Source organism: Pholcus phalangioides, unplaced genomic scaffold (assembly GCF_987345545.1).
Source record: "Pholcus phalangioides strain wild (caught in Gottingen) unplaced genomic scaffold, Ppha-v1.0 ptg000009l_1, whole genome shotgun sequence".
NCBI lineage: Eukaryota > Metazoa > Arthropoda > Arachnida > Araneae > Pholcidae > Pholcus > Pholcus phalangioides.
In genome coordinates, this window is record NW_028301602.1 from 50,872,723 (window position 1) to 50,899,359 (window position 26,637).

At 40.0% G+C, this 26,637-nt stretch overlaps 1 protein-coding gene across 4 annotated transcripts in view; it reads left to right on the plus strand.

Moving 5' to 3' along the window:
* The first annotated feature begins 22,918 nt into the window (after window positions 1–22,918).
* Muted (biogenesis of lysosome-related organelles complex 1 subunit 5) overlaps window positions 22,919–26,637 on the plus strand; it is a 164,241-nt gene continuing 160,522 nt past the window's right edge. The window contains exon 1 of one of the 4 annotated variants that reach the window (XM_089236497.1): window positions 22,919–23,083. Coding sequence is in view for 2 of the 4 variants with exons in the window: in XM_089236494.1 (XP_089092620.1) it covers window positions 23,047–23,083 (37 nt within the window). In the remaining 2 variants the exon portion in view is untranslated. Of the gene's footprint in view, window positions 23,084–23,153; window positions 23,358–26,637 lie in introns of those variants that run through there. The other 3 variants (XM_089236494.1, XM_089236495.1, XM_089236496.1) reach the window with 3 other exon arrangements.

Here is a 26,637-nt window from a genome sequence, read left to right on the forward strand (position 1 = left end):
TTGTGATTACCGGAAACCACCCGAGGTAAACCCCTGGCGATCCGGAAAGCACGAAAACTAGCCAAAAGTTGCTATGAAACGATAAAAGATTCGGAATACGAACACCTCAGAGAAATCCTAAGCTACGATTCCGAAACCATCATAAAACACGGCAGGCCTATGAACATTCTCCACCGTCCCTGGTAGGAGTTTTGTAAAAAGCTGTATATAGCGTAAAAATGTAAATATTTTGACCCTTTTCTTTTATTATCATAATTTTTGTATAATTCGTATATGTGTAAAAATGCACTCCTAGTCAGGGAAACTGCGGAATGTCCAATTGGTTGCTAATTGAGAAGCGAACCGATAGATGGCGCCATGAGGGAGAAGGGCCGCGAGCTCTCCCTTAGAAATGCAGGAAAACGAAACTGAATTTATAAGCAAATTAGAATGCTGAAATCAAATGCAAACAGGTTATCTCGAATACTCAAGTCAGAATCTCGTCTCAGAAATATTAAGTATTTCTTATGGCTCAATGATAAAGGTGCCTGGGGTTTTTTAGCCGTTAATAAGATCAAACGGCCTTTTTCCCCGACATTTCCACCCACCCTTGGATGAACTGGTGTAATAATTTCTACAAAACCAAAATCTCGTCATATGTACTAAGTGGTAAAGCATTAAGCACGATCAAATGTGGGCAGCAGCCCTGAAATATTGACTAAATTCCCGATTTTGACATACACACCATTCTACACACACCAGCACACACTCACACGGACATAATTTTAAATCCCCCCCCCCCTTTATTTTCTTGAACCCTATAGGCCCGCTTGTTATCGAATTTGAAAGTTGTGGGGGCGACGAAATAATGTTTGCCCCAGGCTGCAAAAATCATAGTAACGTCCCCCCCCCCCCACCTTCAAGTTTTCTTCCCGTCTGGTTGGGTGTTTCGAAGATGAGAAACTAAACTAAAATTCAATAAAAAGCTGGTGCGGGGAGGGGGCGGGCTATAAGTTAGTTACAAGACTGATTCATAAGAAAAATATCGCTCACAAATTAAAAATAATTTCTTCAACTGAAAAAGTAAAAATTACCTAAGGACCTTCAATTACCTAAGGAAGCAGGTTTGCCACCCCTTCATAAACAGTGCATGCAATGCATGCACAATATGGGTATACATAAGTGACGCAAAACGTATCTGTCTATTTAGAATTCAACAAATCATAAATAGTAAGTCCTCGGTTTAACGTCACTAGGGGACCACATAAAAATGACCATAAGGAGTGATAACTTGATAATGAGTAATCCCGACTCACTTATTATGCTGGCAGGCACTAAAAAAAGGACCTTTTTTAACTCGCGGAGCCCTATCCAGTATATAATTTTTATGGCGGAGCCCTGTTTGACTCGAGGAGCCTTTTTTGGACATAATTTTTATGGCAGAGAGAACCTGTGGGCCTCTTTTATAGTTATCTATCAAATTTACTGATTTATATTATTTTCCTCGAGCACCGGTTGAGAACCCCTGGTGATTACACCAGGGGTTCTGGGTAAGTCGACTCTGGGTTCCAGAGTCGACTGATCTAATGTATAAATGTATATGTGAATTGACATCATCATCATCGTGCCCTCCCCAGACTTCCAAGTCTATCTCTGCCTATGGTCGTCTTTTTTAATACGCCGGACAGCTTTTGATGTAGATTTTCGAGACATCTCACATAAAAATAAGCAATCACCGTTTTTTTTCTCTCGCACAAAAGTCATTTTGTAAAGAGTCGCGAAAGTTTCTCGTACGGTATACAGCACCTTTATACCTAGCTAGGTATAAAGGTGTAGACTACGACACATTAAGAAAAAATACTTCGAGAGTGCGGGTTGGTTTCCCAAGGGGTTACGTTGATAAACTTGAGTGATAACAAGTCCCCTCCAGTTCACGAAAAAAATGTATTGGTATAGGCCATTGTTCCCAACCTTTTTTTTGTCCCAACGGCCCCTTCTTCAGAAATTTTGTTCTCCCATCCCCCCCCCCCCCAACGCAATCTAACCCATAGGATCCTATGTTATACCGCCTTTTGGAACATTCCATCGCCCACGTTGGGAATCACTGGTATAGTCGCAAAGGAAGAGGTGGACAATCGCCCCCCCCCCCACTTCTTTCATTCACTATAATAACGACTGAAATTACATACGAAATTTTAATTGAAAAATCACAACTGAAACAACAAATTCCATTGCGGTTGAAAATTATGAATGCAGGGGCGACTGTTCAGCCGCGTGATCCGTACGTCCACATGGGATATCGCTCTTAGAGAGATTAAAAAGCAAAAAAAACAAAATCTTATGTACCAAAAAAAATTAGAGAAATGGTTTCTGTCCGCTCTAGGTGGGGTGCTAAATGCATGATGAGAGGGCAAAAACAAATATTATTGACCAAAAAAAATTAGGGTTAATTGTTTGTCTGCTCTTAGGAAAGGCATCAAATCTGAAGTGAAAAGTCGAAAAAAAATTAGGGGACATGATTTCCGTCCACTGTAGGAGGGAGTTGGGACAAATTTGTCATAATAGGGCAGAAAAGATTTATTGACCAAAAAAACAATTGGGGAAAATGATTTTTGCTGGAAGCCAAATCCGACGTTGGTAAAAGAAATTGATACTGGTCAAGAAAAAAAAATCAGGGAAAACGATTTCTGTCATCTCTAGGAGGGGCAACAAATCCGAGATGAAGAGCAGAGCCGTAATGAGAGCACCCCCCCCCCCCCCCATCCAAGCAGGGATACGCAAAATTAGGCGTCACTCTCGAACGAGACACGAGAGAAGCAACATGCTCAGTATGAGCTCCGGATTTTTCCGTTAGTTAAAAAAAAATTTACTGCTAGCATAGGATAGCAATGTAGGCGGCACAATCCGTACTCAGTCGGATATATAATGAATTCACCAATGTTATGTTGAAAATATAATATATAATAATATAATGAATTAATTTTGATTTTTCTCACGCATTCCGTACTCAGTCGGAATTGAAAAGTAAATTGCAAAATTAATTTAGAACTCATGGCACCCAGAAGGCTACTATCTAAGCAACCTGTTTGCTTCGTCCATGAAGTCGTCCTTGATGATGAAACAGAGGAAAGTGAAGGATGGACCAAACTTGCAGCACTTTACCGCAAGAAGAAGGCGCGAAATGGCGACCTCAACAAGGCGAGTCTGGCTTTCCTCAACACCATCAAGGACCGTTATAACTGCTGGAATGAATCGCATCCAAGGAACACACGCCCGGACACGGAAGTGTATTTCTATACGGGCGATGAATTTCTCAGAAAAGCGATGGAGACCTTCCAAGTCATCCAAGACAGACCAGATGACCCAGAAGTACCCCTGTTCAAACAAATTCTACGTTGGAACCTTAGCCAAATCATGGTGATAGGCGACGATTGTTTCTTTGACGACGAAAATGAGGAAATCTGGTCTGAATACTATGATGAAATCAATCGGGACATGCGGAAACGGGCCAAGGCCTGGGACGAAATTCCAAGTTATATGCGGAGAAAACCCGAAGTGGAATCCCCAGATGCCGAAATGCCCACAGTACAGAAATCCCAAGATACAGACACGACTACTACAGGCAAAAATGACCTCCCGAAAGCTACGCCCGTGGTGATCCCGGAAGAGCCCAACTTGTTCGAAGCCCCGAAAGAGCGGCCCGAGAAGGGAATGGATGACCCACCGGTGGAGCCGATGGAGGATCATGAAACAGGATACCCATCACAAACGCCTCTGGTCCAGGAGGAAAATCCGGAAAAACTGGAAAAGAATCTCCCAAGCCAGGGTGAAATGTACCAAGATGGCGAAGCCACCGAAACTGCTGCACCAGGAAGCCCTGCCCCCCTGAACAAGTCGGCACCCAGGAGCGAATCGCGCGTAAGTAGCGATGACCCGGCCACGCCCTCTCCGGACCAAGCCGACGGCACTCCAGCTGGGGAACATCCGGCAGTAGATCGAGACCATCGCGGCAGTGGTAACCCCAGCGGCGGAAACATCGGTGAGGATGACACTGAAGAAGGCTACGCCCCCTCTGACGTTTCAGCCCCAGCGCACCAATCGCGTAACGGCATCAGTGAAGAGGACCCGCCCATGCAACTAAATCCGAGTAAAGAGATCGGCAGTGACCAGCCGGCACTTGACGGGAAGCATGAAGGTGCAGGCACGTTCACAACCGTTGCACGAGCGGATCGTCAGTGGCGGGGCATAGCCCGGGAAATTCGCCAAAAATGCCGTGCACCAGTGAAGGTGAAAATTGTGCGCGAAGAGTATAAAATTGAATTTTGCGACTCGGCGGACTACGAAACCATTCTTAAGTTCATTGAAAACAGCAAAGCTGAAATTATAAGGCAGTCATCGTCTGACGCCCCAACTCTTAGTGTAGTGATAAGAGGCCTAACAGCAGCGCTACCTGTAGACGATGTCAAAAATTAACTTTTCGACGAAGGTTTCACCCCCCCCTGGCAGTGTCACAGATACGATCACAGAGGAAAAGAACCAAGGGAAAAATCCTGCCCTTATGGAAGGTCGACCTAGCTAACGACCCAGAATCGAAGCGCATTCTCGATCTAAAGTTACTATTCCTAATTGATATCAAAGTAGAAAGATATCGGAGAAACCCAAATCGCTCCACGATCGATATCTGTTTCCGCTGCCAGTCCTGGGGGCACCGAGGAGACACATGTGAACGACCCCAGAAGTGTATGGTGTGCGCGGGAAGTCACGACGTGAAGCTGTGCGGTAGCGTCAAAGGTCGAGATACGCCGACCTGTAGTAATTGTGGCGAAAGCCACACTAGCAATTTCCGCGGGTGCGTAGTATACAAAAATGAACTGCAAAAAATGCGAAAACAGCAGGAAAACATCCCAACCGAAAAAAGGGTCAACGAACGTATCGCGCCGGCAGAGTTCAAAAAATCCCGGAAAACGTACGAAAATACGACATTTCTCCCCCGGAGAGTCTGGAGGAAATTCTACGACAGAAAACGGAGAATCTCCCTGGGAGAAAAAGTCCTCCGCAGCCCCAAAAAACGAACGCGATTGGTCGATCAGGTACTACGGACTTGATTACGGCACAAGGCAAACAGCGAAGATCTGCTGACAATCACAAGTCCCACTCTACGGACTTCCTGCAAAACTTGGACGAGAAGCGTCAAGTTCCAGTCAGGAGTTACGACGAGGCTAGTGAGCAGCCCCGACAGAGGAACGACACGCCAAGGCATAAGTCGAGCCCGCAAGCCGCCAAGACGATCGCCCAAGCCTCGGTGGAAGTCGTCAGAACACCCGGACTAAGTGAAACTGACGAAAGAGCTTCAATTCCGGACTCTGAAACTTCTAGCGATTGTAAACTTCTACCAACATAATTAAAAGAAGCTCGCGGAAAGAAAAACGAGCACTGATGCAAAAGTTTTCGAAGGAAGCCGGGCAACATCTTGCTCATTAAGAAACAATCAGAGCAGCTCGCGAAGTAGTAACGAGCAACTAAGGAGCATTTAAAAGCTCACAATTATCCGGAATATTTAAATTTCGGAAATTTCTATCTTTTTCTTCGTTTTCCTCTACCCATCTTTTTGAAAATATTTTCTCCAAAAAACCCCTTTAGTTGTGGCTCTTCTCTATCTGGCTAAAAATTACTGCCTATCAACTCAAAGTACTCCGAATCTTGGAAATTTGAACATCTTATTTTCAGGAGGCCTCTTCTGCACCTCCCCTCCCCGCGGACGTGCCTATACATTGTAAGACTGCACTGGTGAGTAGACCAAATAACAATAATAATAACGAGAATGAGATTCCTTCCCCTTCAAGAGATGCATTCAATCCGAGGTAAAAAAGCAAAAAATAATAAGAAGATGAATCTGATAACAGAAGATGAATACAAATCGTTTATCGATTGTTACGTAAATGAGAACATGGATGTTCATGCAAATACAGTAATATGGAGATTTTTCCCTCACCATCTTCAGGGCCGTCTTAAGAGCAACATGGGCCCCCCGGGCCAAATGACTTTTCTGAGGCCCTTTTTTTCCTGAGACCCCCGGGCCGTGCCCGGGTGGGCCCATGCCTTAAGACGGCACTGACCATCTTACGTGTCTGGTTTAGTGGGCGAAACCATCTTCTATAAAGGGCCATTCAAGTATTACGTAAGCAAATTTTCAGCCATTTTTGACCCCTCCGATTTGTCAGCAAATCGACGAGTCTATCGTTATAATATCGCCACAGCCATAGTACAGAGCAAAGTTGCATTAAGAGTTAACTTTCAAGCAGCTTTGGTACAGAGCGTTCAAGAGGATTTATTATTCATTGATGACATTTTCTTCTCCTGTCGCAATCGATCTACAATCAGCGAAGAAAAAAATTCGATATTTTTTGTGATGGACCTTTTCTGATGCCCTAAGCATGTGCTTTGTTTTCTTCAAAATGGTTAAATCCTGCCTGTTGCGACCCAACTGCTTTTCTTTGATCACTCCGCACGATAGCCGTTGTCCAAGAGCTTTGCCTTGTTCTATCTACCCGGGAAAGCTGATTGTCTGGAATAAACTACTATATGTTCATACAGGCCCGTAACTAGGCTGAGGCAATCAAAGCATTGCCCTGGGGCCCCGAGAAGGCACGCTACGACCCTGTGTTCATAGAAGAAAAAGGTCACGCTAAACATGGAAAGATCATCTATTAATACATAATTTAAAAAAAAAATTAATTTTCAATTTAAAATCTTATATAAGGATGTCAGCGAGAGAGGCTGGACAAAGTACAATAAAGACATCGTTGTAACGTCAACACTAATTAACGTCATCAAGCATAACGTCTTCCGGTTGAGAACCCCTGGTGTAATCACCAGGGGTTCTCAACCGGTGCTCGAGGAAAATAATATAAATCAGTAAATTTGATAGATAACTATAAAAGAGGCCCACAGGTTCTCTCTGCCATAAAAATTATGTCCAAAAAAGGCTCCTCGAGTCAAACAGGGCTCCGCCATAAAAATTATATACTGGATAGGGCTCCGCGAGTTAAAAAAGGTCCTTTTTTTAGTGCCTGCCAGCATAATAAGTGAGTCGGGATTACTCATTATCAAGTTATCACTCCTTATGGTCATTTTTATGTGGTCCCCTAGTGACGTTAAACCGAGGACTTACTATTTATGATTTGTTGAATTCTAAATAGACAGATACGTTTTGCGTCACTTATGTATACCCATATTGTGCATGCATTGCATGCACTGTTTATGAAGGGGTGGCAAACCTGCTTCCTTAGGTAATTGAAGGTCCTTAGGTAATTTTTACTTTTTCAGTTGAAGAAATTATTTTTAATTTGTGAGCGATATTTTTCTTATGAATCAGTCTTGTAACTAACTTATAGCCCGCCCCCTCCCCGCACCAGCTTTTTATTGAATTTTAGTTTAGTTTCTCATCTTCGAAACACCCAACCAGACGGGAAGAAAACTTGAAGGTGGGGGGGGGGGGACGTTACTATGATTTTTGCAGCCTGGGGCAAACATTATTTCGTCGCCCCCACAACTTTCAAATTCGATAACAAGCGGGCCTATAGGGTTCAAGAAAATAAAGGGGGGGGGGGATTTAAAATTATGTCCGTGTGAGTGTGTGCTGGTGTGTGTAGAATGGTGTGTATGTCAAAATCGGGAATTTAGTCAATATTTCAGGGCTGCTGCCCACATTTGATCGTGCTTAATGCTTTACCACTTAGTACATATGACGAGATTTTGGTTTTGTAGAAATTATTACACCAGTTCATCCAAGGGTGGGTGGAAATGTCGGGGAAAAAGGCCGTTTGATCTTATTAACGGCTAAAAAAACCCCAGGCACCTTTATCATTGAGCCATAAGAAATACTTAATATTTCTGAGACGAGATTCTGACTTGAGTATTCGAGATAACCTGTTTGCATTTGATTTCAGCATTCTAATTTGCTTATAAATTCAGTTTCGTTTTCCTGCATTTCTAAGGGAGAGCTCGCGGCCCTTCTCCCTCATGGCGCCATCTATCGGTTCGCTTCTCAATTAGCAACCAATTGGACATTCCGCAGTTTCCCTGACTAGGAGTGCATTTTTACACATATACGAATTATACAAAAATTATGATAATAAAAGAAAAGGGTCAAAATATTTACATTTTTACGCTATATACAGCTTTTTACAAAACTCCTACCAGGGACGGTGGAGAATGTTCATAGGCCTGCCGTGTTTTATGATGGTTTCGGAATCGTAGCTTAGGATTTCTCTGAGGTGTTCGTATTCCGAATCTTTTATCGTTTCATAGCAACTTTTGGCTAGTTTTCGTGCTTGGTCTAGAAATGTATTGATTTTTAGATCGCAGCGTAAATCTTCGTTCCTCATATACCATCTAGCCCCCGTAAATCTACGAAAGCTCTTAGTTTCAAATATTTGGAGGTCCAAGATATTCCTTTTGGTCTTAAATGCCCAAACCGGAGCTGCATAGGTAATTGTTGGGCGTATAACCGAATTATAAAGTAGCATCTTATTTCTGAGGGACAGTTTGCTACCTGGGAAGTAGATCCTATTTAACATGCCCTGTTTTTTGGCTGCCTGTGCTTTTACTGCTTCTACATGTGCCTTGAAATTCATTTTGCTATCAAATATTAACCCAAGATATTTTAGGTGAGATTTCGGTCTTAATTTTACGCCACCTATTTCAAGATGGTGATTTGGCCCGTCCGGAGGCATTTTCCTTCTGTAGTACCACATGAAGTTGCATTTGTTGTTGTTTAGTTTGATGTCCGATTCTTGACAATAGTCTTCGACGTCCTCCATTGTCTCTTGGAGATTTTCGTATGCTTTGTTTACGTCAGTACAGTGTGTTAGTAAAAAGACGTCATCTGCATGCTGACTTATAATCCCACGCTGTGGTCCGGGGAAGTCATTAACATAGATGTTAAATAAATGTGGGCCCAACACGCTTCCCTGAGCCACAGAGGCTCTAATCTGTCTAGGGGAAGAGAGTTTGTCCCCAATTTTTACTTGAAAAGTAACTGTTTTCGATGTAGCTCTTGAAGAAGTATATGAATTTGCTGGGAAAATTTAAATCCATAAGTTTGGCAAGCAACGTTTCGTGATTTGTTTTGTCAAATGCCTTTGCCGCATCAAGTGGAAGCGAAGCGGCTCCCGGAGGCCTTTTAACACGGCTCACTCGAATTTCTGCGGCTCGTCACGGTTCATTTGTAGCCAATAGGAGCAGGCAACACAAGCGAAGAAAGAAGTGATTCACGGCTCACTTTCGACCAATTACAGGAGGCGTTTTAACAGGCAACGGTTCACTTTCATTTCTGCGGCTCCACCACCACCACCACACATAGGCGCTGGAACCTATGGGATGAGGACATTTGAGCCCCCCCCCCCCACAATAAACTTTGTAAGGGGGGCTGAGCCCCCCCCCCCAATAATTTCCGAAAAAACAATGCAATGCGCCGTCTCTCTCCTGCATACTCGCCGAGTCCTGTATATACGGGACAACCAGCATCTTTCAGCCCCCAATGTTCTTTGTGTCGGTGCCTTTTCCACCACACATTTTTGGGCTTCCTTTCATGTTGGCATCATGCGCCACCCCCTTGGTCACAGTGAACAAAAGAAGAGACTACTTTTGATAGATCGGATACTTTTGAGTTTTTCCAGGCAAACAAGAAAAGACCCCTCCCCACTCAAAGAAAGTTCTTTGAGTCAGTCATGCCTTTGGCAGTAAAAGCACGGCCAACTAGACATTCATTGTTTAGTGGGCTATGGTAAAAGGGGGAGTGAAACTCGGGGAACTGAGCGGCAAGAAAGAAATGAGAGAGAATCATTTTGACATGAACAAGAAAGCCAAAGACCATCGGGAGTATTTAAAAGAAATAAAATTTTGAGCAGATTGTTTCCATTATCTAATTCATAATTAGGACAATTTTTGGTTAAATTTTTTTTTGTAAATGAGGAAACCATTCACACGAATTTTGGGGGGGGGGTGGCCGAGCCGGCTCTTCAAAAATATTGGGGGTGCTCGGGCCCATGGGCCGGATACAAGTTTACGCCTATTCTTTGAAGCCAGTTTTTGATTTTTAAAAAAGGTTTGGGGTCTGGTCGGTTCCCCAAGGGGTTGCGTCGATTAACTTGTCGCGAGAGAATTCCCAAAATATAAACGTCTTAATCAGAAATTTAACCTCATCTGTCCCTAAGTAAAAAAAATACATTAAACCAATATGCAGTGTCTATTAGGGTAAATTTCATCTATCCATTGATTATGCATAATCGCCGACTATTTTGATAAGTTTGATAAATTTCGTTCAAACATTTATTGCGAATTTATCACATTCACCGCAACACATACATACTGTAATATTTTAATTTTAAACGTTCCTATTTAGCACGGATGGAATATATTAGAATTCTACATCAACAACAATCAATACAGTGTACTCAGTACACGCATACTTAGAAATAATCAAAATATTAAGAAACTAGTAGGCAACAGTGGCAAGTGAGTCACTGTTTCATTTCGAAGTAGATTTTAGCAGGAGGCAAAGACCATGGGGGGACTAAAAGGGAGTCATCAATGAAATTCTTGTGGGGGGGGGGAGAGGGTTGCAATTAAACAGTAAAGAAAACTTCTAAATAATTTCTTTTTGCGATCCAAGCAAAGTCTGTATAAAACCCTTAAGCCAGTGGTTCTAAAACTTTTTTTCCCCTTCGACTCCCTATTAGACTCAATGTCTATCCGCGACTTCTCAAAGCAGTCTGAGAATCGCTTCGAAGCACTTAACAAGTACACATCAATAGCACACCAGCTTTTCGCGGCGCCCACTTTGAGAACCACTGCCTTAAGCAAATGATTCGTTTTTCTTTTAGTCACCTGAAAAATCAAAAATAAGTGAAGCACATTACACTTCCTTCCGTGGTAAGTTGGTACGATTGTCAACTGCGTCAGCATAGTCTTCCCACGTTTTTTCTTTTACCGCCCTCGTCTCAGAGAGAAAACTTTCCTCACTGACCCTGAAACTTCTCACAGAGCGAAATTCCCTATTCGAAAAAAATAATTCTATACAAATCCATTTTTTCGACCCACAATGCTTTACGTCTCATCGGTGTGCGCCCACGAACGCAAACTAAATATAAAATGCCCTGCACGTGAGACAAAATAAAATCCTTCGACAGCTAACAAAAGAACCTTGGTTAATTCGTTACATCAACATACGAACGGACCTTCAACTCTCTCATATTTGGTCATACGTACAAGAATTAAACCTCAATCAATTTGACAGAATGGGCAACTCACAACACCAACGTATAAGAGACATTGTGGACTACGACATGATGAGATTTGGAAATTTCGAAGGCACAAACAAATTTTGGACCTCCCTTGGAACGAACTCTAACTCGATTCCACTGAACACAAAATTGCAAATAAATTTGTTTAACCAAGAAATACATTTTTAATCAAACAAAAACTATTCTTTTAATCGCCAACCTTCTAACACAGGGGTTCTCAGCCTTTTTTGACTTGCTTCTCAGTATATAATTTTTATTGCGGAACCCTGTATGACTTGAAGAGCCAGATTTATATAATTTTTATGGCGGAACCCTTTATGCCTCTTTTTTTCATGTATCAATCTAATTTACTGATTTATTTTATTTTCTTCGAGTCACCGCGGAGCACCGGTTGAGGAAATCTGCTCTAACAAAAAGAGGGTGGCCAACAAAAACAGCTGTCTACATATAAAAAGCCTCAACTGAAGGTACGAAATGTTTGAAGGAAAAAAAATCCAGGAAAAGAAATAATAATAACAAAAAAGTAACGCACTTGCTGACAACAGGAGAATAGCACTTCGCTCGTTGCCAGCGGATCATCGCCCATGAATTCTTCCTCAACAAAGGGCACGGATGATCGGATCGCAGTGACAAATTTATTATTATTAGTTTAAAATACAACATTATTTAGTTTACAGTACAACAATAGTATCGATGGCTTTTCCTCGATGCACCAAAAAAGGCTTAAGTTGTAATGTTGTCATCCGTGTATGGCTCTCCCACAGAGACCAACAATTCAAGCACTCTTCCGCGTCAGAGGGCGCTGCAGAATGAGAAACAGTTCTCTCCTATTGTAAATATATGCTTGATCAAGTTTGAAATTATTTTACCCAGGAATTTGTTGAACTTTGCTCAACATGTATATAAAAATTTTTATTTGCAACAATATTGCCCCAAAAGGCCGACATCATTGAACCATGATATCATAAATTTCTACTTCATTAAATATTTTTTAATATTTTTGAAGCAAGAGCACATAATTTTTTTGTTACTTTTGATTTGTCACTGGCAAAATTTTCACCCCCCCCCCACTTGACATCATCTTCCTCCACTAACAATAACTAACCAAATTTTTCCTCCTATCCACCCACCTCTATCCACTTTTTCTTCTATTTCCTGAAAATGATCAAAAAAGAAAAAAAAAACTTTTCGAAGCTCGCATACAGTTCCCCGGATTTGACAATTTTTTTTCTTTTACACAACCGCTACAAATCCACACACACTAATACTCACTTGCCTTTCTCCTCACACGTATTCTTCACGAGGCTACAATTTGTAAGCCCACAGTTGGCCCGTAAGGGCCAGTCCTGGGAGGCAAAATTTCATTCCGGTTAGGTCTGAAACGTTTGGAACGATCCCACAGAAAAAATTCTCCATCGCAGTTTTTTTCAACCTTTTTGAAAACAAGCACCAGTAAAATGTCCGAAACAAATTTACGGACCAATTGTGTCCCGTATTACAGTACATATCTGTAATTTTCTTTGTTTCGATTTTTTGTTATACATTTGTCTCGTTTTTGTCAACTATACTAATTTGAATTTGTAATAATTACTAAAGTCGTGAACAAACACACACACACACACACAGTGTTTTCATTGTATAAACTATATTATGATAATTATGGAAAAAACTTGTAAATATTTATCTGGCATATTTGTCAGGTTTATATATATATATTATCTGGCATATTTGTCAGGTTTATATATATATAAAAGCCAGTATTACACTATAAAAGTTTTGTAAAAGTGATTTTATAAAACTTGAAAAATACAACCAATAAACTGATCGATTACACATTTGCTCGAATATAATCGATCAGCTTATTCGTTGTATTTTCCAAGTTTTATACAAGCACTTTCACTAAATTTTTATAGTGTAATGCCGACATAAATCAGGTTTAATTTTTAGTAGCAATTTTTTTGGAATTTAAATTACGATCGGGGGTTGATTGTGCCTACTTCGGACTATGTTCCTGATGGCAATTGATGATGTCAATGAATTGTTTTGTACAGATACCAGTTTATACCGAATTTTATTTTTCTCAATGAAATATGATCACCAGGTCATATTTGAATATTTTTTTCGTGAAATACATTTTTGTTTACTGTGATTTGACCTTTATTTTCACGCCATTCAGCAATTTTAGCAGTAATTAGCAAATTACATTTGAAGCTAATCCGATGCTTGTAGTGACGACATAAAACGTAATAAAAACTTAACGATTTAATATACGAAAGAAACATAACGAGAAGGATGACACGTGTATACAAATCGGTGGTATAATTCCAACTGACATTTTTTCTTTTTTTTACAATCACCAGGAGCGTGAGGAGGGTGCGCCATCTATACAGATAAGAACGCACTACAGCACTCCCCCTCCAGTCGAAGACGAAACATTTAAGAGAAGAAAATTTGAATAATAATCATACAAATAATAAAAAAAAATTGCAATATATATATACCATACATAATTACGAATCATATAGCTAATTTCGAAGGGTCAATACGAAATCGCACTCTTCGGCCAGACCTGGAAATATACTGATTTTTGAACGTGTCACATAAATTATTATTTAACATAAAACATGGCTTAAGGCGATCTATGGATACATTTTTATGATTGCCATTAATGTTCAACATAAAATACTTATCAGTTCTTGAAATAACTTCAAATGGTCCGGTGTATGGTTGTTGTAGAGGTTTGCGTACACAGTCTTGTCGGACGAATACTGATGGAGAAGTTAGCAAGTCTGTCGAGACGAAGGGCTTAGACGAATTGTGATGAGAGGTTGGTACTGGTCTCACACGGGAGAAATGGTCTCTCAGTCTCTGCAAGAAGTCATATCGAGGTAGGACGTCTCGCTCATCCGAGTGCCGGAAGAGTTCACCAGGAAGGCGTAGGGCTGTGCCGTATACCAACTCAGCGGTTGATACTTGGAGGTCTTCTTTGATGCTGGAACGTAACCCCAACAGGACTGTAGGTAGAACCTCTGTCCAGTGCTCGTTACCTTTGAGGACACACATCAAAGAGGCTTTGAGATCGCGGTGGAATCTCTCAACCTGGCCGTTACACTTTGGATTGTAGGCAGTGGTGCGGGATTTTTCGATGCCGCACAGCCGTGCAAGAGAGCGAAATAGATCACTCTCAAACTGACGACCTTGATCTGTGGTCAACTTTTCAGGAACGCCAAACCGACACACCCAGGTAGAAAAGAATGTCTCAGCTGTAGTTTCAGCGGTTTGGTTAGACATTGGTACCGCTTCGGGCCACCGTGTGTACCGATCAACGCATGTCAAGAGATACGTGTATCCTTTGGAGGGAGGCAAGGGTCCGACAATGTCCAGATGAACGTGTGCAAAACGAGAATCAGGAACCTGGAAAGAGCCTAAAGGAGACTTGGTATGTTTGATAACCTTCGACTTCTGGCAAGCGATGCAAGTACGACACCAATCTTTGCAGTCTCTCGCAATCGATTTCCAAATAAATCGTTTGCGTACCATACCTAGACTGGCTTTTATCCCAGGATGGGACAGATTATGCACAGAGTCGAACGCTAGACGTCGCATTGAAACGGGTATATACGGGCGTATATCGTCAGTAGACACATCGCAGTAGATATTAACACCGGAGATATCGAAGCGTTTTAGCTGAAGCCCAGTTTCACTTTGAAGCAAGGTATGCAATTCATCATCATCTACCTGCGCCCGTGCCAATTCTGCATAATCGATTGTACAAGGAGTGTGGATTTCACAAATTCTTGAGAAAGCATCAGCTATGACGTTACTATCCCCAGGCAAATATCGTAAATCTGTCGAAAACTGACTAATATATTCAAGATGTCTAAGTTGCCGGGGAGAACATTTATCGTTACGTTGTTTGAAGGCATACGTGAGAGGACGATGATCACTGAAAATTATGAAGTTGCGTCCCTCCAAAATGTGCTTGAAATGCTTAACAGCTGAATATATTGCTAAGAGCTCTCTGTCATATGTACTGTACTTTTTTTCAGTCGAACTGAGCTTGCGTGAAAAAAATGACAATGGTTGGGTTTTGTTTCCTATTTGCTGTTGAAGGACTGCACCCAATGAAGTGTCGGAAGCATCGGCAGTCAAAAACAATTTTGCATTCGGAACAGGATGGGCCAGAAGTGCGGCGTTGGCAATTGATTGCTTGCATGATAAAAAAGCGGATTTGGCCTCCTCAGACCAAACTATTTCAGTTTTATCTTTTTTTATCTTGCTTTTTGCTAATTCATGCAAAGGAGCTTGCACCCTGGCGGCATCTTTAAGGAATCTGTGATAGAAATTTACAATTGCCAAAAAACGCTTCAATTCAGTCACTGTTGATGGCAATGGATAATCGAGCAATGTTTGTACTCGATCTGGTAAAGGTGCAATCCCATCGGGAGAAACAAGAAAACCCAGAAAATTAATTTGACGTTGACCGAATACACATTTAGATGGATTGATCACGATACCATAGTCATTTAGTCTTTGAAAAACACGTTTTAAGTCAGCTTCATGAGATTTTTCGTCAATGGAAGCGATTAACAAATCATCGAGATATGCGTAACAGCAATCTAAGTCACGAAATGCTTCGTCAATAAAACGCTGAAACGTTTGAGCTGCATTTTTCAGGCCGAAGCACATATAAACATATTCGTATAGCCCAATGGGCGTAATTATGGCGGTTTTGGGAATGTCTTTAGTACTGATTGGTATTTGGTGATATGCTTTTATTAAATCGATTTTTGAAAAAATCTTTTTACCACTCAAGTTGATGGAAAAATCCTGTATATTTGGAAGCGGGTATCTATCTGGGATGGTTATTGCATTGAGTCCGCGGAAGTCCCCACAAATTCTCCATTCGTTGCTTTTTTTGGGTACAAGATGGATGGGACTCGACCAAGGGCTTTTTGAGGGCCGAATTATACCTTGTTGCAACAGTTCATTGAATTGTTTTTTAACAGCTGCAAGTTTTTCAGAAGACAATCTTCTAGCTTTTGCGAAAACCGGTGGTCCCGTAGTTTCAATGAAGTGCATGACAGAGTGTTTCTTTGGAACTGCATTTAGAACTGAGCTGGTAAGCTGAGGAAATTTGGCTAATATGCGGTGGTATGGAGAATCACCAGAGATCGGCGTTAAACCAAAAGAGCCGTTTTGGGATTCTAAACCATTCACTGATAGCGATGTTTCGTTATCGATCAAACGAGAATTTTTAACATCTATAAGCAAACCAAATCTTTCCAAAAAGTCGGCTCCAATAATGGGATGTGAAACATCTGCCACAGTGAAAACGAAAGGAAAGTCCCTCCTTAGTCCAAGATTCAGAACTAGATTTTTGTTGCCAAACGTTTGGATTTCGGATCCATTTGCAGCATACAGTGAGAGTTTGTGAGGTTTTGTCAAGTTAGTCAGGCGTTTCGGAAAACAACTGATTGATGCGCCAGTGTCAATTAGAAATCGGAAATCCGTATTAACGTCGATGACAAATAGGCGACTATGGAGAAGGCTTTCGTCAGCTGTCGCCGAAACAGACGAGCCCACTAGTTTTCCTGAAACTGACATGGAGGAATACATTTATGCGCTTTTTCTCCAAACTGCTCATGGTACCAGCAAAGCCTTCCGTTTTTCAAAGCATCGCCGAATTTATTTCGGCTACGAGATTGAGATCGTTTGCGATAACCGCGAGATGGTCTAGGAGATCGCGAAAGCCTTTCAAATGATTGCCGTAGCGAAGCAATTTCGTTTTTCAAATCATCAAACTCTGAAGTGTGAGACACAACTGAAGTATTAGATGACACATTAGAAACCTCACATATTTTGTCGGCTATTTTCGCTAACCCAATTAACGGTTCACTAGAAGCTTGTGATATTTGTTGGGAGTGCAAAGGTAATCTCTGCATCCAGAGATTTCTCAAAATGTCACTTTCCATTTTACCCTCAGCTAACGTTTGCATTTCGTGCAAAAGCTGGGACGGGCGTTTGTCGCCTAGTTGAAGCTCCTGGAGTAACATTCGCAATTTGGAAGATTCTGATTGTTGAAACTGCTCCAGCACGCGAGTTTTGAGAGTCTCGTACATGTGCTGTTGGGGAGGATTGCGAACGATATTAGAAACATAGTTCAAAACTTTGCAATCAAGAGCTCCTACAACGGCGTGAAATTTAGTTTCATCGGCGGTTATGCCTGCCGTTTTGAATTGTGACTCAATTTGAAGAAACCAAATCTCTGGATTTGCTTCCCAGAACGGAGGGGCTCGAAAGGCAACACGTGAAACTTCAGCTGATGCAATAGGTTGAGCCATGACAAATGCAAGTATGGAGACCGGCAAATCGAGAGTAGAAAGTTTATTCCTCACCCTGAATTTCCGGGAACGTCTCTATATTGGGTAGAAACGAGTAGACTTGGCTTGAAAAAAAAAATATGTAGTATATCCAAAAGACTAGGAGATTAGAAAAATTTCATCTTTGAAGAGCGTACGAACGGAAAGCACAAGGCGCGAAAACGAAATTTAAACGATGGAGAAATTAACTTCAATGTCCAAAATCAGATGCGTCCTATAGGTCACCAGTAATCCGATGCTTGTAGTGACGACATAAAACGTAATAAAAACTTAACGATTTAATATACGAAAGAAACATAACGAGAAGGATGACACGTGTATACAAATCGGTGGTATAATTCCAACTGACATTTTTTCTTTTTTTTACAATCACCAGGAGCGTGAGGAGGGTGCGCCATCTATACAGATAAGAACGCACTACAAAGCAATGAATTGCAATTTTCGACTAAATGTAGTGATATCCCGTGTTCATGATTGCAATTTTGTTGCATTCCCCCTCGATGATGTGGGGGAGCTTCGGTACGAAGGTATAATTTTATTTGAAGCCGTATTGTTATTATTAACGTCTATTTCAAAGGGTGAATAATTTTATCGAGTGTCCACGCTGACCACTTATGCCATCGTCGCGGAGCAGAGGTTGAGAAATGCTGCTATATTGTATTCGTAGCTATGAACGCCCCCCTCATACATTTCATAACCTCCTCCCCCCCCCCCCCGTCACTTCATGAGAAGGGGATATCACCCACTCATGGAGAAACTGGTTAAAAATGCCAACAAAAATAAGGATATAAAAACATAGAATGAATCTGCGGAAAAATTCCTGAAAAATAAAAAAAAAAATGCGGTCGATCCCGCTTATATAACATTCCAACTTACAATTTTCTACCGCTTCGTACGACTTATTTTCGTGGTATCAACATTAAGTAATTCGCGTAAAGATTTTTCCTGTTTAAAGCGTTTCTTTACTTACAATGTTTTCTCATGACGGTTTTTTGAAAAACGTTATAAGCGAGATCCACTGTAAAAACAAATTCTGAATGATTTGACGACTTGTAAAATGGAGTAAAATTCAAGTTATGAAAGAAATTTAAATAAAAAAAACAAATATTTAAGATATTGTAAGTGAAATTGAACATTGCGAAAACATGTAATTTTAAAAATTGTGAGTGAAATATAAGTATAATTAAGCATGAAACTTGAAGACAATGACAGAAATTTCAATGAAAATTATATGTGGAATTGTGACTAAAAAAATTATGACTATGAAATTATAATACAAATTATATATATATATACATGTGAAATTTCAATTAAAAAATCACGATTCGAATTTCAATTAAAAATTATGCAAGGGCCGCTGGGTTGCACAACCGTACGACCACAGGAGGCGCCAAATCAGAGGTGAAAGAGCGAAAAAAAAATTATATTGATCACGAGAAAAATTAGGGAAAACGATTTCTGTCAGCTCTCTAAGAGGGGCAACAAATCCGAGGTGAAGAGCAGGGCCGTTTTGAGAGCATCTTGGTACTCCCAGCCCAATGCAGAACAGTAACTAGATACCTTTTGAGCTGGGACAAGCTCACATTTCTGTGCCTCCGTAGAAGGGGCAGTGTTAAAAGGTGGATTCTCTCTCGGCTTCCTCCCTAGTGCCCGGGCACCAGACCCGCTTACTCCCCCTCCCCTTTGTTGCGGCCCTTCTCCATCTGGTTAAAAATTTATGTCTACCTCTTGCCTACGCCTACTCTTAAAAAATTTAACATCTCATTTTCATGAGACTTCCTCTGAGGGACCTCACGAACAACCTCCCCCCCCCCCCTCGGGGACGTGCCCTGGTAGGCCCGTGCGTAAGACTGCACTGGTGAATAGGCAATTAATAATAAGGAAAATGATTTTGTGTCCCCTCCAAGAGGCGCACCATATCCAAGGTGAAAGAGGGAATATTTAAAAAAAACAAAAAAAAGAAAATCAAAATGATCTCTGTCTACTCTAGGAGGGGCGCCAAAAACGTGAAGAAAGGGCAAAAACAAGTTTATTGACTGCAAAAAAAATTAGGGAAAATTGTTTCTGTCCGCTTAGGAGGGGCACCAAATCCGAGGTGCAAGGGTGCAATTTTAAAGAGCGACGCAAAAAATTTGGGGAAATGATTTCTGTCCGCTGTAAGGGGGGAGACAAAACCGAGGTGGAAGAATGGAAAAAAAATTAAAGGACCACAAAAATTAAGGAAAACGATTTCTGTCTGTTATTAGGAAGGGCATCAAATCCGAAGTGAAAAGTCGAAAAAAATTAGGGAAATGATTTTTCACTGCTGTGGGAGGGGCGAAAAATCCGTGAGGAGAGATAGGGCAAAATGAAGAAAATCTTATTATCCAAAGAAAAGTTAGGGAAAAGGGATTCACAACGCTCTAGGAGAAAGGCCACATCCAAAGTGAGAAGGCGAGGAAAAAAATTTTAAATTATCAAAGGAAGAAAAATTTAAAGAAAATTATTTCTATTCTTTCGCGAGGGGGGGGGCGCCAAATCCGAGGTGGAAGGGCTAAAAAAATAAATATTGATCAAAAGGGAGAAAAATTAGGAAAAATGATTTCTATCAGCTCAAGAATGGCAACAAATCCGAGGTGAACAGCAGGTCGTCTTGACAGTAGTCCTGGGACCCCCCAATCCAGGGACGCAATTAGAACTTTTTGAGCCGGGTCAAGCTTGCATTTCTGCACCCCCGTGTAATGTAGAAGGAGCAATTAAAAGGGTGCATCCTCCTCCCCCACTGATCCAGCGCCCGGGCACCAGACTCACCTACTCCCCTAATCCGCCTAGTTGCGGCCCGGCTATATCGGGCTAAAAATTCCTGCCTACCACTTTAAAGTCTTACTTTTGCAAATTTTATCTCATTCTCACGAGGCCTCTACACCTGAGATCCTCCGGGGATCAACCCATAAGACTGCACTGGTTAACAATTAAAATAACAATAATAATAAGGAAAATAATTCCGTCCGCTCTCCAACAGGTGCACCCACAGAGTAAGAATATCTTTAGCAAAGCGGTTGCCTCTTCAAGCGCTTTGATCTTTAGTCTATGGGTGCACCCAGTCCGAGGTGAAAGAGCAAAAAAAGAAAAACGTAAAAAAATAAAAATGTAACAAGCAAAAGGTGGGGGGGGGGGAGAGAATGAGTGGCCAACGCGTTCTTACTTCTTAGAGGGAAAGGTGTGGGACATGGGAAGAAACTAGTTCTACCAGACCAGACCAGACCAGAATGTAAATTTTCCTGCCGGTTCCTGGCTAAGCCATCTCGCGGCTTAAGAAGTGGCCCTTCGGACCCTATGAAGAAAGAAAACGAGAGTATATTGGATGTGTAAAAGAGAATGTGTGTATGTGTAATGTATGAAAAAAGAAAAGTCCAATTAGATTGTTTGGGTCAAAAGTTCTTTCAAGATCAAACCATTAAGCGCCATAAATACAAAATTACTAATCCAGTGAATGAAAACCTTAGAAACACCATCAAAGTAGGTTGGGATTTGTTTGCATATATTTATCCTTAACAACCAGTTCAAAGAATCTCTTTGCGCCCAGGGTGGATTTTTTTTTTTTTTTTGGATTTTTAATATTTTTGATTAAAATGCGGTTAAATAATTATATATAAGATGCGGTTAACATACGATTAAATAAACAAAATACACAAAGGGAAATCAAAAACTTCCATTATTCAGGTTGGCTCAATATTTACCATATTGTATTTACAGTTATGTACAGAAGTATATAATGATTTTTTTCCCCATTTCCCCAAAAATATTAAAGTACTTTAATTATGTTACTTAAATTATCAAATTTTATGATGGGGGAGGCCAATACAAATGTAGTAATTGCTTTGGTCTTCTATGAGTGGTATGTGTTGTGGATTCGTAATTAACAATTTCTCTGAGATGTTCAAATTCCGAATTTTCCATCGTATTATATTGCGATTGTGCAAGTTCTTTAATGTGATCCAGTATGATTTGTATATTTAAATCTTTTCTAATATTTGAATTTCTTATGAAGTAAGGGGCATGTACAAAACGTCTTAAAATTTTGTTTTGAAGAATTTGTAATTTATCCATGTTACCCTTTGAAGCAAAAGCCCATGCTGAAGAGGCATAAGTTAAGATTGGTCTTATAATTGTTTTATATAGAACCATTTTATTTACCAAGGACAGCTTAGCTTGTGGGAACAATATTCTGTTTAACATACCCATTGTCTTGTTAGCCTTACTTATTACATATTTGGTATGCTCATTAAAGTTGAGTAACTTGTCCAGAATAACACCCAAATACTTGATATTATATTTTGGTCTTAGAATTTTATTACCAATGTACAAAAATCTTCCAGGAATTTCTGTTCTTTTTGCAAACCATGTAAAATTGCATTTTTGAAAGTTTAATTGAATGCCTGAGTCCAAACACCATTCCTCCACTTCGTCTACTGATTCTTGTAAGTTATCTATAGCATGAAATTTATCCCTGTGACTCGTGAGTATAGCTGCGTCATCTGCATATAAACTGATTATACCGTTATCAGGAGAAGGGAAGTCGTTTACAAAAAGAGAAAATAATATAAATAATTCTAACAATATAATTATTATTATAATTAATATTATTAATTATTATTATAATTATTATAATTAATATTATTAATTATTATTATAATTATTATAATTAATATTATTAATTATTATTATAATTATTATAATTATTATAATTATTATAATTATTATTATTAATTATTATTATAATTATTATAATTAATATTATTAATTATTATTATAATTATTATAATTAATATTATTAATTATTATTATAATTATTATAATTAATATTATTAATTATTATTATAATTATTATAATTAATATTATTAATTATTATTACAGAATGCCTTTTAACAAGACACAGCTCATTTGAATTTCCACGGTTCATTTGTAGCCAATAGGAGCAGGCAACACAAGCGAAAAAAAGAAGCGATTCACGGCTCATTTTCGACCAATTACAGGAGGCCTTTTCAACGAGCAACGGTTCACTTTCATTTCTGTTGCTCTCGGCTTGTCACGGTTTGTTTGTAGCCAATAGGAGTCGGCGATATGAGCCGTCACGGTTCTTTTCACAACGTTTTCAAAAGCCTGCTTGTTCTTGGTAATTTCTTGTATGCGATGGAAGTGTAAGAGCCGCGGTTCTTTTTTTCAAGAACCGTGGCTCACTCACTCTTTGAAAAGAGCCGCTCTTCTGGACGGTTCATGAGTGGATCGCCCAGCTCTACTCTCTAGTCTCGTTCACTTCAATAGAATTTTTTGAGTGTTAGATATTTCCCCATCCATCTCTTCAAGAACATATCAGTCTAAACTGGATAACATCGAAATGTCTCCAGACTTTACATTTACAATTGTTGTGAAAAGTAATTTTTCAATTTTTTCGAGATATTTATTGAAATTTAAAGTTTTTCTAATAAATAAGAGTAAACTACTAGGGTCAATCAAACGCGTGCATTAAAAAAAAATTACTTTGTAAAATTTTAAAATTTTCTTATTCTTTCTCAGCATTTACTGATGTTTCTGATAGGTTTAAAAACTTATTCATAGACAAAAAATTACAGTAGATTCGCCGACTATCTGGCCTAATTAGAAATTAAGGGGAAGTGCCCATATAAAGTCCCCCCCCAAGTAAAATCGGTAAGTCTGAAAATTTGTTAAAAACTGATTTAACTGACAACTCATTACCTAATAGTGCTGCAAGTGTAATTGTACTAAATTTTTTCCAACCAAAAAAAAAATAAAAAAAAATTGGGTTTTAATCAGGTGTGTCCTAATTCCCCCTTCCATTTATCAGTCAATTTTTAAACTGTTTTTTTCTATTTGCTAGACAGAATTCCATATATTCAGGTGAAATATCCGATAATTCTGACCAGTGGTTCTTTTTTTACAGCCTTTTCAAAAATAAATGTTCATTACATATTAAATTTTTGATCGCAATTTTCATGATTAAAAGCTGAACTGATATGATTGAAATATACTCAGAAAATAAAATTTACAAATTTAAATATTTACAATTTTTTTTCACAAGCACTAAATTTGGTCTTAATCCAAGTTCGAAACACAATACTTGCAAACAACATCATGAAATAATTATCACATAGAACTTACGTACAGTTCACTAACAACACTATCCTCATGCTCACCTTGAATATCCGATGTTTTCCCATTAATTTGAATTCATTGAGAAAAATAGCACTCTTCCTAAATGTGATTTCTATGTCAATCATGGCCCCCACATCCTGAAGCAGGGCCCCTAGGCTGGGAGCTTTTACGGGCCCCCTGACCAGACTTTCACGGGGTCCTCCTTTATGATGAATTTATATCGTGAAAAAAAAAATATATTAAAATCCTCCCGAACCCCAGGGCTGGAGCCTTGTCAGCCCACCCCTTGTGGGGGCATGATGTCAATACTGCGGTTGCAAGACAAAATATGGCTTACGTGAATGGTGAGATGGGGTTATTATGATCCCATGGAAACTTTGATGAATGTAATAACGTAGAAAAAATAGAACCTCATAAATTTGTCAACCGCATGTAAACAACTAGCATGAAAGGTACTGATAACAGGATGCTCTGGATGCATTTCTTTATCAAGGGAGTGGTATGTTGACCAATGTGTGGGGTCCAGGGCAGTCTTAAGAGCATCATGGGCCCTGAGCCAACTGATGTTCATGAGGTCCCACCTGAACAATTCTTGAAAATTTCAACCACTTCTCATTCTTGTGAGTCGTCTCCTCCTCTTGAAACCCCGGGCCATGTCCTGGTGGGCCCATGCATTAAGACTGCACTGATGGTGTCAAAATGACTTTACCACACCAGTTCAGGGCAGGGCCGTATTTGTTTTTGCCGCCTCCTCCCATTTCAGTCTAACTTTTTTTACTACCCCCTTCACCCCCCCCCCATGCCATTACTAATAAACAATTTGACATAAATGAACAAAAGACTAAAAGTGGTACTGTACATAGTTGCGCCTAAATTTTACTTTTCTGTCCTGTATTTGTATCCCATTCTGATCTATAATGATTGCTTTATAACGGGTGGTGCTCAACCTCCGGCCTGCAGGCGTCTACACATCGATGAAAAACACTGATGAATTTAATTTGAATGTATGGTACATACTTTCTGTGTACTTGGTATAGTCTAGCAACAAAATCAATAACACACATTTTACCAACAATTTTACGTATAGCCTAATCTTTAACTGCATGTCCTAAAGTGTATTTTCAAATAATGAAAAACTTTTTCAAAATTGTTTCGTGGAGTGATAAAAATTCTCGAAGGGGCACACCAGTGGTTTGTGCACTCATGTGATTTAGATACAGTGTCCAACAATCGCCTGACGGTTTTAGAAATGGGAATAACAGGAAAACGGTGACAGATATTAAAGTCATTCTGGCGGAATGTAAATGTGCGAAGTCAGGAATTTCAGCTACGTCATTCGTGTTTCTAGGGATTGTATAGTTATTAAAAATATTAACTATATATGGACACCCTGTGCCCAGAAACTGAATTAGGAAGTTTTTACACTGTCTCTTCTGATGTTAACAAAGAAATTTCTACACTCGTGTGCAAAATTAAGCTAACTTGTACACATTTGTGTCTATTTTCACAAAAATTACTGAACCAAAGGTACTACTAATGCCACCGAAGAAGTATGCAAATATTCAGTGTCGAATACATAAGCGTGCATGTGCGTGTGGGCGGAGCTGTGACCACGGAGGGGATGATAAGGGCACGAGGCGTTTTCCACGATTCGAGTGCTCGTACTCCTCTGCAACATTCGCCGTGTTTCTCGCAAGAGTTTGGTGAATTTTATAAGCTATCAGGTAGAATGAGTAGCTACAAACGTATGGATGAGGGAATGAGATGGAGAATCATCGGTAGATTGGAGGCAGGGCAATCACAAGTGCAGGTGGCTATAGAGCTCGATGTCGTCTGCAATTTGTGGAAACAGTTTCAGGACACTGTGGATCCATATTGAGAAGACCTGGACAAGGTCCTGGAAGAGCTACAACGACAAATGAGGATCGTTATTTGGCACTTTCAGCGTGACACCACAGGATTGCTACAGTATCACAGCTTTCATGTAAGCTGCTTGCTGCCACTGGAACTCGAGTTTCACGGTTTACTGTTGCCCAAAGAACCAGATCAGAATAGAATATAGAGCCGATTCCCATCCAACCTGGATGACTGTTGGCATACGAGATGGCCAGGACAAGAAAGAAAGAAAAATTGGAAAGAAAAAAGAGGGGGTGTTGAAGAAGAAACGGAATAAGGAAAGAGATGAACATGGTCAATTAGTGCAAGACAGGCTAAACAAATTTATGCCAGGAATTTTTTGCCACCACAACCATCACATATAATCCAGGTCCTCAAACCGGAATCACCAAGACACACCACCAGAAACACCATTCAACACCTTAATTCGGTTCTGTTTGAGGGGGAAAAAAGAGGAGAAAAAACACTGTATGGGTGTCGCAGCGCAAAAACCTCACATACGAAGATGAAATTTATCTATGTACTTAGCAGAAGTTTTCTGCTATCAATGTTCAGGTATCAATTGCTCAAGAAGTAGAGCTGTCACTATGTAATAAGACGTTTCCCTCTTATCATAGTGCACATATTCAATTAGGGAAATTCAGTTCGATTGTTCCAAGTAAGGAGCACTTTTTTTTTTTAGAAGAAATGACCAAAATAATACGAAAGAGTTCCATTAAAAAAGTACTCAATAACAATATTATTTACAACACAAACGAGTTCCATTCAGTAAGTGCTCAAAACAAATATTATTTACAATATGAAGAAAATTATTTATATACATGGATTCCAAATGAACGCAAGAGATGAATCTCAGCAGCAGAATGAGTACAACCAAGCCGCATGAAGTATTCATTTCAAGATCAATATATACAGCCAT